At 38.9% G+C, this 14,724-nt stretch overlaps 1 protein-coding gene across 4 annotated transcripts in view; it reads left to right on the forward strand.

Moving 5' to 3' along the window:
• Positions 1-2,436: 2,436 nt before the first annotated feature.
• Positions 2,437-14,724, forward strand: part of PRMT3 (protein arginine methyltransferase 3) — a 115,836-nt gene continuing 103,548 nt past the window's right edge. Inside the window, exons 1-5 of one of the 4 annotated variants that reach the window (XM_045557680.1) lie at positions 2,437-2,556; positions 2,829-2,964; positions 4,601-4,683; positions 6,077-6,126; positions 6,733-6,835. In XM_045557680.1, coding sequence (XP_045413636.1) covers positions 2,529-2,556; positions 2,829-2,964; positions 4,601-4,683; positions 6,077-6,126; positions 6,733-6,835 — 400 coding nt within the window. In that variant the 5' untranslated portion in view covers positions 2,437-2,528. Of the gene's footprint in view, positions 2,557-2,828; positions 2,965-4,600; positions 4,684-6,076; positions 6,127-6,732; positions 6,836-14,724 lie in introns of those variants that run through there. The other 3 variants (XM_045557681.1, XM_045557683.1, XM_045557682.1) reach the window with 3 other exon arrangements.

Here is a 14,724-nt window from a genome sequence, read left to right on the forward strand (position 1 = left end):
CCCAGAAAAGAGGCATATTTTAGGGCAGGGTGAGATCTTGAAATGTGAGCCGTAGGGCAGGAGAAGTGAATATATTCCTACTGCCAGGTGGGGTTCCCATGGGGCTGGTCTTTGAAGAGCCTAAGTGTGTTTCAGTGGTAAAAAGCATGGGCTCCAAGAAGTGAGGGAATCCTTGGGGGAGGTACCCCACGAGGATATGCTGAGGCCTGTGGGCTCTGAAAGCAGCCCATCCTAGTGGCCAGTTTGATATTCTCTCTATATTATGTCCTTTTCCACAAACCATGAGGCAAGTCTTATTCAGCATTCTGTTGAGGCCTCAGTGAAGTGGGATGATGGGGAAGGGTCTGTGTTTATCTTTGGAGAAGAGAGAAAAGCAGCCTCCTCCTGAGCCCTTCATTGTAGTAAGATATGAACTTCAGGGTACAAGAGTCTGGCCCAATCCCCACTCCAGACTGGAGGTTAGTTACTTCTTTCATTGTCAGCATTGAATGGTTGGGTGTTACTAAGGGATTCAAGTTTCCCTCCAAATGTTACACAGAGAGAAAGAAAGAGTTTATGTTGGAAGGATGAAGGGAGTAAGTTGGATGGGCCCAGGTAATGAAAAGCCTTGAATTCATTGATTCTTTCAGCAGATGCATACTGAGGGCCTCCTATGTGCCACTGGCCATATCAGTGGACAATAAGTCTAACTCAAGGGAGCCAGCAGATGTTCTGGCAACATCCTAAGATGTGAGGGGGCTTCGACACTAATATTTGATGGGTTCTGTCCTCTAGGAATTTACAGTTAAGGAAGAGGAGTACATTCAGAAGAGTTTAGCAATAATACAAGGCATCAATTTCATTCTGTAAATGTACTGAATAGCTACTATGTGCCAGGCCATGCATCATGTGCATGAGAAATTAATGTAAAGAAGGTGGGCACCATAGCATACACCTGTAGTCCCACCTACTCTGGAGGATGAGGTAGAAGGATCATTTAAGCCCAGGTGTTTGAGATTAGCCTGGGAAACACGGTGATAGCCCAGTTAAAAAGAAAAAAAAGAGACATGGCCCTTACTTACCTTTATGGTGCAGTGTTATAGGGAAAGACCAGAAAATAAAGAAAGAAAAAAATCAAGTAAGCAAATGGTAGGTGCTAGGAAAGGCACTAACAGGTGCTGCTCCTGAAATAGCAGTGGAACCTATTTTAGAAATGGTGGTCTGAGGAAAGTCTTTCTGGTTGAGACTAAAAGGAAGACCTACCCATTTGCAGAGCATTGAATGATTAGCAGTAAATAGGCCTGAAGGCAGGACCCAGGGTGAAGGGTAGAGTTGGAAAGTTAGGTAGGATTAAGCAGGAAGGCCATGGTGGTCAATTAGATAAACATGTGCCAAGCACAGTGCTAGCCTCTGGACACTCACTTACTAAAATGACTGCTGCCCACTCTCACCTAAGGAAGCATTCTGTGGTTTGACTTGATACCAGGAAAGGAAGATAGGAAGTGGCATGAGGCAAGGGAACGTTTGGATTCTTCTCCACACAGCAGCCAGAATGTTACTTTCTAAACACACCTGACGGCATCACTCCTTTGCTTAAACCAAAGAGTTCAACTGTTTCCCTTTGTTTAGGGTAAAGTTAACAGGTTTAAGCACTTTACACGTATTAACTCATTTTATCCTTACTGTAGTCTTGAGGTTCGTGTAGTCATTCTCATTTTGTAGTTAAGGGAATTATCGGTTCTAGCCTTTTGGCTAAGATCAAGTGTGTAGTTGAGGAAATTGAGGCGGAAGGTGGTCAGTTAAATTACTCAAGATCACACATAAAGTGACGTAAGTAGGATTCAAGTCCAGTAGGCTGGCTCTAGAGTCCACGCTCTCACTTAACCACTTTAAAGATTAAAATCCTTTTGGGGGGGCGGGTCTGGCCCCTATCTGGTCTCTGCAGCACAGCCACACTGGCTCATGCACTGAGTTCCCCGTCTCCAGCTGCCCCCAGCGAGGACCCGGGAGCTCAGGCTCTAGAGTCGGGCCCTCGCCTGCGTTCGGCCTCCTCCGCCACCAGAGGGCGCCGCGGGGACGGGCTAGTCGGCCCTCCACTAACCGCTCATCCCAGGAAAAAGGGACGGAAGGAGCACACGATGCCGACAGCAAATACTTTGGGCGTCCTGCCTGGACCTCCTGCAGCCCAAGTAGGACACAAACTCCCCTGCCAGCCTGCTACGCCCAGCCCCTCCGTACGGAGCTTCCTCGGCGCGCACTGCGTCAGCCCCGCAACGGGAGGAGGCGGGCCCCGCGCCCTCGGCCCGCCCACCCGCCTCACGTGACCAACACGGTGCCTCGAGGCCGGAAGCGCTCGCGAGCCTGCGCGCGCGCTCTCGCATTTGTAAGCGCCCGCGAAGTTCCGCGAGCTCGGGCTCCGGGGCGGGCTCGCGCCGGCGCTCGCTCCCGGAGTCCCGGCCCGGAGAGCTCGGTGACGGCGGCTGCGCGCGCCCGCTGCCCAGCCCGGTCCCCGCCCCCCAGGCCCGCCGGGCTCCCGGGGCACCGCAGCCATGTGCTCGTTAGCGTCAGGCGCCACCGGTGGGTACCCTGGCCTCTCCGCCCCGGGCTCGCCCACACCCTCCGCGCCGCCGAGGGCGGGTGAAAGACCCCCCCCCCTTTCCCCGGCGCCCTCCGGGACGCGGGCTGGGTGGCCGGGCCTTGCAGGGAGGATGGAGGAGGTGCTGGGTGAGGGCCGCGGGCGAGCGGGGCGGGAGCGGCGCGCCCCGAGGCGAACACGTGTCCCACGCTGCTCCTCGTGCTCCCTGTCGCTCTGGTGTCCGAGTTAGATCTGACTGTTGTGTGTGTGTTAGGCGGCCGGGGCGCTGTGGAGGATGAGGAGGACCTGCCAGAACTGTCGGACAGCGGTGACGAGGCCGCCTGGGAGGATGAGGACGATACTGATCTCCCCCACGACAAGCAGCAGACCCCCTGCCTGTTCTGTGACAGGTTCGTCCACCCCAGCGCCTGGCCCCAGCCCTAGGGTGCCCGGGCCGCGTGGGGCTGTGTGGTCTGCCCAGGAACCACTGCTCAGGAGTCGAACCACAGTGGCCTGGCCTTGATTTCTTGAACCACTAGTTTGGTGTAAGGACTTGTTGAGAAGGAAGACTCACAATGGTATAGAGGGGGGAGCCAGGAGCAGGAAGCCAGATTGCACTACTGTTCCTCGACTGGCCTCAGTTTCCCCTTGTGTAAAACGAGACGGTCTTGGATTGAATATGTGGTTTCCAAATCTGGTTGTGCACCCTTATCACCTGAGACACTTAAAAAAAAATATCCAGATGCTAAACTCCGCGCCTTAGTCTTTCTAAATCAAGGATGGGGTCTAGGAAGCTTCTGTTTTTATAAAGACACTAGCTGAGGTGATTCTAATGAGTAACAAACTTGGGAGCCACACTGAACTAGGTAATTAATCCCTACCGACCCTTTCAAATTTGCCATTCTATCATTTGACCAGTGGAAAGCTTCTCAGGTGTAACATTTCTATTTGAGCCATTTAGTCTTTTAGTTCACCTTTCTTAAGTAGGGGTTTCCCACCTATTGAAGAGAAAGGTATTGATGCCTTTTTCACTTAGGGAAAAAGAAACTGCAATATCATAACTTACTCAGGGTCACAAAAGTGTGGTTTTTCCTATTCCCAAATTCACATTCTTTCTACTTAAAAGTCTGCCTCTTAGTCTCAAGCAGCTTTGACTTTGTCTGCTCTTTTGGGCAAGTGGGCATGAAAAAGGCCTGGTTGGCACTGGCCATTGTTACTTTAATAAACATTTTCTAGCGTTCTCTATATCTAGGCAATGTGCTGATTGCTGGTATATTAGTGTTCTCATGTGTCGCCTCATTGGGTAGGTAGAATGTCTGCATATACTGTAGTTGTCATAAAACAGTATTTATTGAGCATCAGGGGTGCAGTGCGTGTGATAGGCGCCATAAATACTGCAAATAGCCTATCTCAGTAAACATTTGTTGAAAGCTAATGCTGCAAATGTGCTGGGAGTATAGACAATGTATGCAGCTTCTCTGCTCTGTATTCCTGTCTTATGTGTCCTTCAGTTTTGCAGGTCACATAAAAAGGATTGATCCTTACAGTGTCTATAATGCAAGTACTCTGGGAATACTACAAGATCACTTTTGAAATATGGCACTTTGGGAATGTGCCAGTTGTAGAATTACATTTTATGCTTTCTTCCTAAAAGCAGTTTGAGCTGTGCCAGTTCAAAGCCTCTGAAAGCAGAGTTGACACTTAGAGGAGAAAAGAATCTCAAATAGGGAATTTTCATGACTTGAGAGAAACAGTTTACCAAAGGGAACTCTTTCATAAAAGCCTTTTGATAAATTCAGTGCTATTTGGCAAATAAATTAACTTTGACATTTAAATAGAAATTTGTTTTAGGTGTAAAATGGGACTCAGAAATACTAATTTCTTTTAGTAATGCTGGGTTCCATTCCTTTCATCTACACATGTGTTTTTTCTTAATTGGCAATAAAATAGAAACGAGCAGAGTGAAAAAAAGTGTATATTTAACATGAAATCAATATTTAGACTTCTTGGGGGACTACTCCATGAAGATATTGCTTGCTTTTTCAGGTTATTCACATCTGCTGAGGAAACGTTTTCACACTGTAAATCTGAACATCAATTTAATATTGATAGCATGGTTCATAAACATGGTGAGTAATATTTAGAATAAAAACAAGTTATGAAATTTAAATTCAAATTTTATAATTTTCCAGACTTTTTCTTATAAGTCTAGTAAAATGAAGCCTATAACAGCTTATCTCATGGAAATGAACTTTTTTTTGACAAGTGGTCTTTGGGGAAAGATTAATAAGTCACTCTTCCAGACAGTATTCACTGTATGTAAGCTTCTATTGCTTTTACAACTAAACAGGAAAAAGAAAACTTGGCATGTGATTGCATTTTTGTTATATTAGAATTAGGGAGAACAAGGGTGGAGGTGGACTTTGGGAAAGGAGGCAGGTCATTTGAAAATACCTTAGTCAAGTCAAAGCATAACATGAACTTCAAGGCCTACATGATTGAGTTTTGTTAAGAAATTTGGTGGGAAGTATAGAAAGAGCGTGAAGTTAAAATAATATGCAAAATATTCAGGTGATGTTTCTTACAACTTGTATGTAAACATATCTTACAATAAAAGCTTTCCACTTTAAATGGATATAGAAGAACTACACTATTCCACTATAATTAACTAAATACAAAATGGTTTTTTTGGTCCCTGTACTTATTAATGACTAGAACGGACATTGTTAAAGAATAGCAAATACTAGACAGATTTTTAGGTCTCAAATAAACATGTGATATAATATGTTTATAAATATATTCAACTGCAACTACTTTTGTAAGATGTGAATAACAGCCTCATTTTTTCCTATGTTTCTAATGTTTCATTTTTAAACTAAATGGGAATCATACTTCAGATACAGTTTTGTATTTTTTTCATTTACTAACTTAGGGGTTTTTATGCTTTTAAGGCTTAAGTATTCATAATGATATTCTCATGACAAATAACCAATTGGTTGGATATGTTATTACTTTTCTTTATTTTAAATGCTGTTTCATTTCTGGAAAGATACGAGAACCAAATAACAAGCCTCATCGTTTTTTAATTTGCATCATTTAACATCATGTAAAAGCTAGGATACTTCATGTCCTAGCAAAATTATAATTTGGTAGGCACTATGAAAATTAGGGATTTGGAAACTTTCAGCTCTACTATCAACTGCCAAATACTTGGTTAAATCTAGGACCTAATTTTCCAGATTCATATTGTTCTGACAAATGAGCAGTAGAATTCTAAGAATTAATTTCCCATTTTTTTAGAAATATAAGAAAACACTTAAAATTTTGTTATCTATGGCTGTTCTGAAAATATTTGGAAATATCAAATTACTATTATTTTTAATAAAAAATTCAAAATAGTAGTAGTTTAGGGCTCAGAAATACTTTATTGTCTAATTGGAGAAACCTTTATAGAACAAGTCAATGGAACAAAACTAACATTATGTTAAAATAGGTGAATTATCTTTTTTTTCTCCCCTTTAGGACTTGAGTTTTATGGATACATTAAGCTAATAAATTTTATTAGACTTAAGGTAAGTTCACAGCTTAATTACAGTTTGTTTAGAAATTAAAGAAATGCCAGCATGACTATCAATGCACTGGTTATTTAAGAGAATACAAGGAACTGTTACAAATCTAAGACAGGAACTGTTTTAAATTTGGTACTCATCATATTGGGGAATCATGGAATTAGGAACCAGCACAACATAAAGCACCAAAAGTATCATTTTTAACTGCATCTAAGAGATGATTCAGTGTTATGTGGAAAGGTAATTCAGTGTTAAGGGAAATACTGATACACAATATTTCTATAAAATCAGAAATTTCTAGTGTGATTCAAGTACTTTGCTCTTTTTTCTATTTTTTCAAATACTTTTTTTGGTTCTATTTAAATGTTTTTATTGTCAGTTTCTCCAAATCCAAACAATATAAAACTTTGGGTTGAAACCATTAATTAAGCAACTATCCAGTCAAGTTAATGACATGACAGGTAAATACAGACTTCTTAAATAGAAACATACTGGTTTTGTATAATGCTGACATGATTTCATTTTTTTGTTTAATTTCCCTAGTTTTGGTTAGGAAGATTTTGTGTTTCTATGCAATGAAAAAAAAAATGCAATTAATTTTACTTCCAGAATCCTACAGTTGAGTATATGAATTCCATTTACAACCCAGTGCCTTGGGAGAAAGAAGAGTATTTGAAACCAGTATTAGAAGATGACCTTTTACTTCAATTTGGTAAGATGAACATACTTTATCTACTTTAATTAACTTGGGGCCATTTTTTATGGCAAAATGGAGGTAAAGTCTTTTAGGAAAATATATCATCTTTTTAATTCTCTAAATACCTCATCAAGTAGTTGGTTTCTATAGAAAAGGTAAGTCACTTAAAACTGACAGTCACTCTAATATTACCAGAGAGGAATTTAGAAATATGAGCTTTATTTGAACATTTTTTGTACAGGATGTTTTGAAACATAGGGAGACTTGAGAGCATAATTTTTAGTTGTTAGACACAGATTTTTTTGAAAAAACTTTAAAGTGGATTTAATAATGTTTGTTGCTTTTGTCTCATATATTCAGATCAGGTGATTGACTTTTCTTAAGACATCTAATTTTCTGAGATTTTGTTTTGATGCAAAACAGATTCCATTCAAATTTTCCTGTACTTACCCTCATATGCTGTTAAGCTTCCCCTGTGGCAGGATCACTTTCATTTCTTGGCTTTCTTCTTTAGTCACTTGCTCTGTGCTTCGGTTCATTCCTTATTGAACTGGAGTCTTAATGAAAATTCTATTGGTCTTTTACAGTTGCTTTATAGATCTGATCAATAGGAGTGAAGTTGTGTCTTCTCTTCTTATTTATACTTTATTTCATGCTTCTTATGCCATTCAGGTAAGATAGTGTGTTTACTCTCTTCAGATCAGTAACACCATTCTAAATAGACACACACCTTAACAGCTAATAGCTGGACAATGTGTATTTGAGGAGTTCTTTGATTATTACCACTCATTTCCTTAAGAAGTACCATCATTGAATTGTGTGGCAGTGTGCTTACGGTAGTAAGAACCTTAATGTGATATTTAAGGGCTATGTTACCTTGGAAAAGCTCTTGAGCTTTCTGGTTTTAAGTCTTTTCAGCTGTAAAATGAATTAGGGCCAGATTTCTGAAATTCTTTCTAGTTCTAAAATTCAGTGATTCTCAGCTTGATTCTTTCCCCTTTTTACAACTTCTCTTTGATCTCACTTTTCAGAATGACCAAAGTGATCCCTTTGATAAATGACAAAGTGCCCAGTAGGGGTTCTTTGAGGCTTCCTAAATTCAAAATCATCTATTAAACACTCACAGGATGAAAGTATAAGTGTTTAGGAATATGAAGAATTGAATGTCACAATGCTTTCCATAGGGGGCCTCTGCTCTAATAGTAGGTGTGTTTTTTTAAATGTCTATCCTGTGTTTTAATATAAGGTAGAATATGATAAGTTTCATGAGAAGTAGAAAAGGTCGTAGGGTACGGTTCAGACAAGGAAGAGATTACTCAGATCAATGACAGATACTGAGTTTGTGTGCTGCCCACTATGGATAAAGACCAGTATTGAACTCTTGACCCTAAAAAGGTATATAAACTTAATTTCTTTTAGCTGTAATTTCAATTTGTAAAAAGGTGATAATGACATAAGATTGTTGCAAAGGTAATGCACAAAAATAATGCGTATTGGCATAGTACCTGCCATAGGGTAAGTGCTTAATAAAGGAAAATTTATTGTTAGTAAATAAGTTCTACAGAGTTTATGTGAAGAAGTCATGACTAAGAGCTGAAACCTAAAGAGACCTATTAAAGGAAGTGAAACATAAACTGGGCATGATATTAAGTACATTGCCCACATTCTATAACAGTCTGTGCTCCAGGCCATTGATGGAGAGAAATGGAAGGAAAGTTGTCATTCTCCTGGCTTCTGGCTTGATTACTGACCATTTCATTTCCAGTCTCTTTCAACAAATATTTATCAAGTATCTGCTAAGTAGTTGGCTTTGAGAATATAAAGATGACTAAGTTCGTAAAGGAGAGGACTAAGAAAATAGGCAATGAATGGAACATACAGTACAATCAAGGTTAACATCATCGGTGATAAGTTATGTTGGTGGTATATACCTTTCATATGATGTGATGAGAATGGCACTTCTGTGGTCTTCCTCCCCAAAATCAATAACCCAAGTCTAATTATGGAAAAAAACAGAAAATCACAAATTGAGAGCCATTCTACTCACTGCCTGACCAGTACTCCTCATAACTTTCAAAACCAAGGAAAGCCTGAGAAATTGGAGACATGACAACTAAATGTATTTTTGTATTCTGGGTGGGATCTTGGAATGGAAAAAGGACATCAGGGAAAAACTAAGGAAATCTGAATAAATAAGATTGAATTTAGTTAATTTTTTAAAAAAGAATAACTAATAGTTGGAACATTCCACAAAGAGTTAATTTCCTTATGTATAAAGAACTCTTAAAAAATTGAGGGACAAAGAACCAAACATTTGATAGAACAATGAGAAAAAAATACGTGATCAGACAATTCACCAAAAAAGGCATAAAAATAGTCCTGAAACATATGAGAAAGTGTCCAGACTCACTCAGAGACATGTGACTTAAAGCAACACTGCGATACTATTTCTTACCTATCAGACGGGCAAAAACCTTTAAAAATGACAACTAGTTCTGTTGGTAAGGCTGTGGATAGATAGGCACTGTGCTATGTTGCTAGTAGAATGCAAACTTGACAGTACTTAACAAAACTATGTACTTTTTAACACAGCAATCTCACTCATAAGAATCTATGTTGAAGATACACCTCCCACATTCTGAAAATATGTATACCCAAGGTTATTCATTGCAGCATTGTAATTTCAGAATATTGGAAACAACCTAAATGTCTATACATAAGAGAGGTCCACTGAACTGTGGTATATCCACACTGTGGAGTAGTATACACTCGTTAAAAAGAAGAGATCTCTGAACTGATACAGAGTGATATCTAAGACATACTGTTAAATGAAAAAAAGCAAAACCAAGGAGAATATCTGCAGCATGTTACTGTTTATGTAAAAAAGGGATTTGAGAAAATGCATGTGTTGCTCATTTGTGTAAAAGAAATACGGGAAGGGTAAATCTGAAACTGAAGAGATTGGTTACTTTCAGGGGCTAGTGGGAAAGGGATGGGAAGAAGGGTGCAATGAGAATGGGGTAACAGGGTAACAAGGAAGTACACTTTTCTGCGTATATCTTTTTGTTGAGCTCTGACTCTTAGGATTATAGTAATGTTTCTTATAGACTTCGTATCAAAAAATCAACAATTGAAGAAACCAAGATGGGGGGACAGTGCAGAAGGAAGATGATGACACAGGAGAAAAGAACTAAAGTAACTAGAGTCTTGACTGTATATTGTGGTGAGGCTAAAGATAGATCTACATGAATGCTGTAATCTAGTAAGTAAAGGTGTTTCTTATGGAGTATAGATTAACAATTCTGACATCACTTTTTGTGTGTACTAGAATCGAACAAGTAAATAAGCACATTGCAGATAATAGGAGGCAGGTTTCTCATTGCTGGAGAAAGAGGTTCAAAATAAGGAAATAAGGGCTGAGTGTGGTAGCTCACACCTGTAATCCTAGCACTCTGGGAGGCAGAGGCAGAAGGATCACTTGAGCTCAGGAGCAAGTCTGAGACCCTGTCTCTACTAAAAATAGAAAAACTAGGCAGGCATTGTGGTGTCCGTCTGTAGGCCCAGCTACTCAGGAGGCTGAGGTAGGACGATCCCTTGAGCCCAGAAGTTTGAGGTTGCAGTGAGCTATGACAATGCCATTGCATTCTACCCAGGGCAACAGAGTGAGACTCTATCTCAACAACAACAACAACAACAAAAAGAAACTAAAATAAGGAAATAGGAAAGAGTGAAATGAATCTTGTTGTGATAGATTAGAATCAGAGGTATCAATATAAACTCAGGTACATGTATTTATTGGTAGACAGTTGCACAAATATAGATGTGTGCCTATACTAACGTATAGGTTAGTATATATACATCCATTTCTTAGCTCTGTCTGCTGAGAGGCCCTAGAAGAACCCTGGCAGTAATGAGCATGCTTAATGGGCAGATCTTGATTTCTAACACCATTCTCCAATAAAAGGAACCAAAGCTCTTTAGAGAGATCATTGATTCCAGTGAATGGGGCAGGGAAAATACAAGATGAGTCTGGGACATCTTGTGCCAGAAAATGAGGAAGTACTTTAAAAGAGCACAGGAGCCAACCTGAAGGAGTTCCTAATGGCCAAAGTAATGATTTGAGCAACATAGAAAATAATAATCATAATAATAGATTTTTACTGGTAGGATAAAATATCCATGAGTCCGTATTGACTCACCCAAATAAATAAATGGAAAAGGAGCAGCTCGACCTTAGAATTCTTATTAATAAATAGAAGAGAGAAATGGAAAATCACCATTAGACACCACAGTAATTACTTGGAAAAAAGATCCAGCAATGGATACTAAGAGTAGTGGGCAAAAATGTAAGGTGAAATAAGACTTGAATAGTTCAAAGTCTTTTTTCCCAAGAAATCTATAACTGCACAGGAGTTGCTAACTTTTTAATAGAGATAGCCAGCAGACACCACCACAAGCAAGTGGTGAAGGTTAGTATCACTAGTAATAAGACAGATTGACACCATGAACCCTTTGGCGTGATGCACTGAGAAAGACGCATCATTTTTTTGTTTTTCTTGCTAGAAATGTGTAAATTCATGCCAATCATGAGAAAACACCAGGTTTGAGGGACATTCTACAAAATCACTCATCAGTACTCTTCAAAAATGTCAAGCTCATGGAAAACAAGGAGAAACAAAAAGGAGCTGTTACAGATTGGAGGAGACTAAAGAGAAATAACTAGATGCAATGCATGGGTCTGGGTAGGGTCTTAGAACAGAAAAAGGACACTAATGGAAAAACATGGTCTTTTGTTATACCAATATTAATTTTCTGCTCTAGGGTTTTGTAAGGTGGTGTTTAACATTAGTGGAAGAAATAAATGAGTATACTCACTACACTTCTTTTGCAACTTCTCTTTAAAATTAGTTCAAAATAAAATATTTTAAAAATATATTGTAATAATGTTTGAACACAGGGTTCTTTTGACCAATATGAAGGGAGGGATTCCTAATGTAGTCTGGAGGGTTTAGGAAGGCCTGCCAGAGGAGATGAACAGAGTATGAAAGATTGAGTAGGAGTTATTCAAATGAAGGAATAGTGGAAGGAAGTTCTAGACAGTGCTGTTAAGGCAAGAAAAATTGACTGAAACATATAAGGATCAAAAAGATTGAAACAACTGACATTTTTTTGCAGATAGTGTGATCATCTACTTAGAAAATGCAAAAGAATCTGCAAATAAATTGTTAGGATTAGTAAGAATTTAGCGAAGTTGCTGGATATGAAATCAATTGCATTTCTCTATACCAACAACAAATGGAAAATGACCTTTAGTACCATTTACTATAGCAAAAAATTACAACATACTTAAAAATAAGTCTGTTTACTTAATTACGAAACTAAAGACAAAGCAGTATAGGATACCTTTCTAATCTTTGGATAGGGAACTATTAAGACAATTTAAACACATCCTATAAGGAAAAATATTGATGAATTCAACTACAGTCAAAATTAAGAATTTTTGTATGTCAAAAGATACTATAGGCCAGGCATGGTAGCTCACGCCTGTAACCCTAGCACTTTCGGAGGCTGAGGAGGGAGGATCCCTTGAGGCTGAGAGTTCAAGACCATCCTGAGCAACATAGTGAGACTCTGTCTCTACAAAATATAGAAAAATCAGCTGGGAGTGGTTGCATGCACCTGTAGGACCAGCTATTTGGTAGGCTGAGGCAGGATGATCGCTTGCGCCCAAGAGTTTGAGGTTGCATTGAGCTATGATGACACCACTGCACTCTAGCCCAGGTGACAGAGCAAGGCCTTGTCTCCCCCGGACCCCCTCCCCGCAAAAAAACATTCCATAGAGGGAAAAGAGATAAACCACAACTGTAAGAAGGTTTTGCAATATGAATAATTGGTAAGGGATTATTATGCATTATTAGTATTTATAATTAATCAGTATACTTAAGTATTAAGAATTCTTTTCAATCAATTTAACAAAAACACAGTCGAAAAATTTAGATTTTAGGAATTTCCATATACATTTTAGAATTGTAAATTTCTGCACAAAAGTCTGCTAGGATTATGACTGGGATTGCATTTAATCTATAGATCAGTTTGTGGCGAATTGACATTTTAACAACATTGAATTAAATTTTATTTTTCAATTGGTTGCTCTTAGTAGATAAATTGTATTCATTTTTTTGTATTTATCATGTGTTCTTTAGTTCTAGTAGTTTTATAAATTTCTTTCTATTTTCTTTAAGGTCATGTCATCTTCAAATAGAGACACTTTTACTTCTTCCCTTTTTAATCTGTTTTTTTTTTTCTTTTTACCTTTTTGCATTCCTAGGATAAATTCTACTTGGTCCTAGTGTAGTATCCTTTGTATATATTGTTAGATTCATGAAGGCTATTAGTCTGGAATTTTTTTTCATATAAACTCTGTTACGTTTTGGTATTAGACTTATGGCTAGCCTCATAAAATGAGTTGAAAATGTTTGCTTTTCATCTGTTTCCTGAAAGAGTTTGAGATTGCTGTTATTTCTTAATTAAGTGTTTGTAGAATTCATCATTGAAACTGTTTTGGCCTGGACTTTAATGTGTGGGAAGTTTGTGATACATTGTTTCCTTAATAGGTAGTAGGCTTTTAAGATTTTCTTTTTTGTGTTGTCAGTTTTTATAAATTGTATTTTTTTTTTTTTGAGACAGAGTCTCACTTTGTTGCCTGGGCTAGAGTGCCGTGGCATCTGCCTAGCTCACAGCAACCTCAAACTCCTGGGCTTAAGCAATCCTACTGCCTCAGCCTCCCGGGTAGCTGGGACTACAGGCATGCGCCACCATGCCCGGCTAATTTTTTTCTATATATATTTTTAGTTGTCCAGATAATTTATTTCTATTTTTTTTAGTAGAGACGGGGTCTCGCTCAGGCTGGTCTCGAACTCCTGACCTCGAGCGATCCACCCGCCTCGGCCTCCCAGAGGGCTAGGATTACAGGCATGAGCCACTGCGCCCGGCCTGTAAATTGTATTTTTCAAGGAATTTTATCATTTCATCCACTTTGTTGACTGTATTGGGTTTTTAAAAATTTTAATACAAATTTATTCTATAAAAATTTTCAGTTTATTATATGTATTGAATATGAAATTTATTGATAAATACAGTCTTCCTTGGTGAACATATTGTTTGCATTTGAAGAGAATGTATGTTATTGTGTAACATACAATCTGCAGTTATTGTATAAGTGCTAAATAGGCCAAGGTGCTGAATAATTTTGTTTGGTTCTTTTATGCCTTTTGGGATTTTTTATTATCTAGTTATTTCAATTGTTGAGGGGGTGCATTTAAATCTGATTGTGATTGAAGGATTGTCTGTTTTTGCCTTTAATTGCTTCATGTATTTTGAAGCTCCTTTGTGAGGTTTATACATATTTATTATAGTTGTTATATTTTCCTGAAAAATTGACCACCTTTAATAGTAGTTGTCATCTGCCTAAATGAAGTATCCAGGTGATTTGAACATCCTGAGACAGTTTAGGACTTTGAATTAGACTGTTTTGGCAAATTGTAGTTATGAATCAATGTTTCTGAGTCCTTTCTCTTTTTCAAATCTATAAGTTTAACCTTTGACCATTATCTCTCCATTTCCCCCAGCCCTCAGCCCCTGGCAACCATTATTCTACTCTGCTTGTGAGTTTTTTTTTAGATTCCACATATGATTGAGACCACATAGTGTTTGTCTTTTTGTGTCTGGCTTATTTCATTTAGCATGATGTCCTCCAGGTTCATCCATTTTGTCACAAATGGCAGGGTTTCCTTAAGGACTATCTAAATGTAATACCTGCTGTTGTACAGTAAGGACACAGGCTGAGAGGTAGCTTTGAATAGTGGTAAGGTCATGGGCTAGGAAGGCAGGTGTGGGTTTGAATC

This window comes from Lemur catta, chromosome 7 (genome assembly GCF_020740605.2).
Source record: "Lemur catta isolate mLemCat1 chromosome 7, mLemCat1.pri, whole genome shotgun sequence".
Lineage (NCBI taxonomy): Eukaryota > Metazoa > Chordata > Mammalia > Primates > Lemuridae > Lemur > Lemur catta.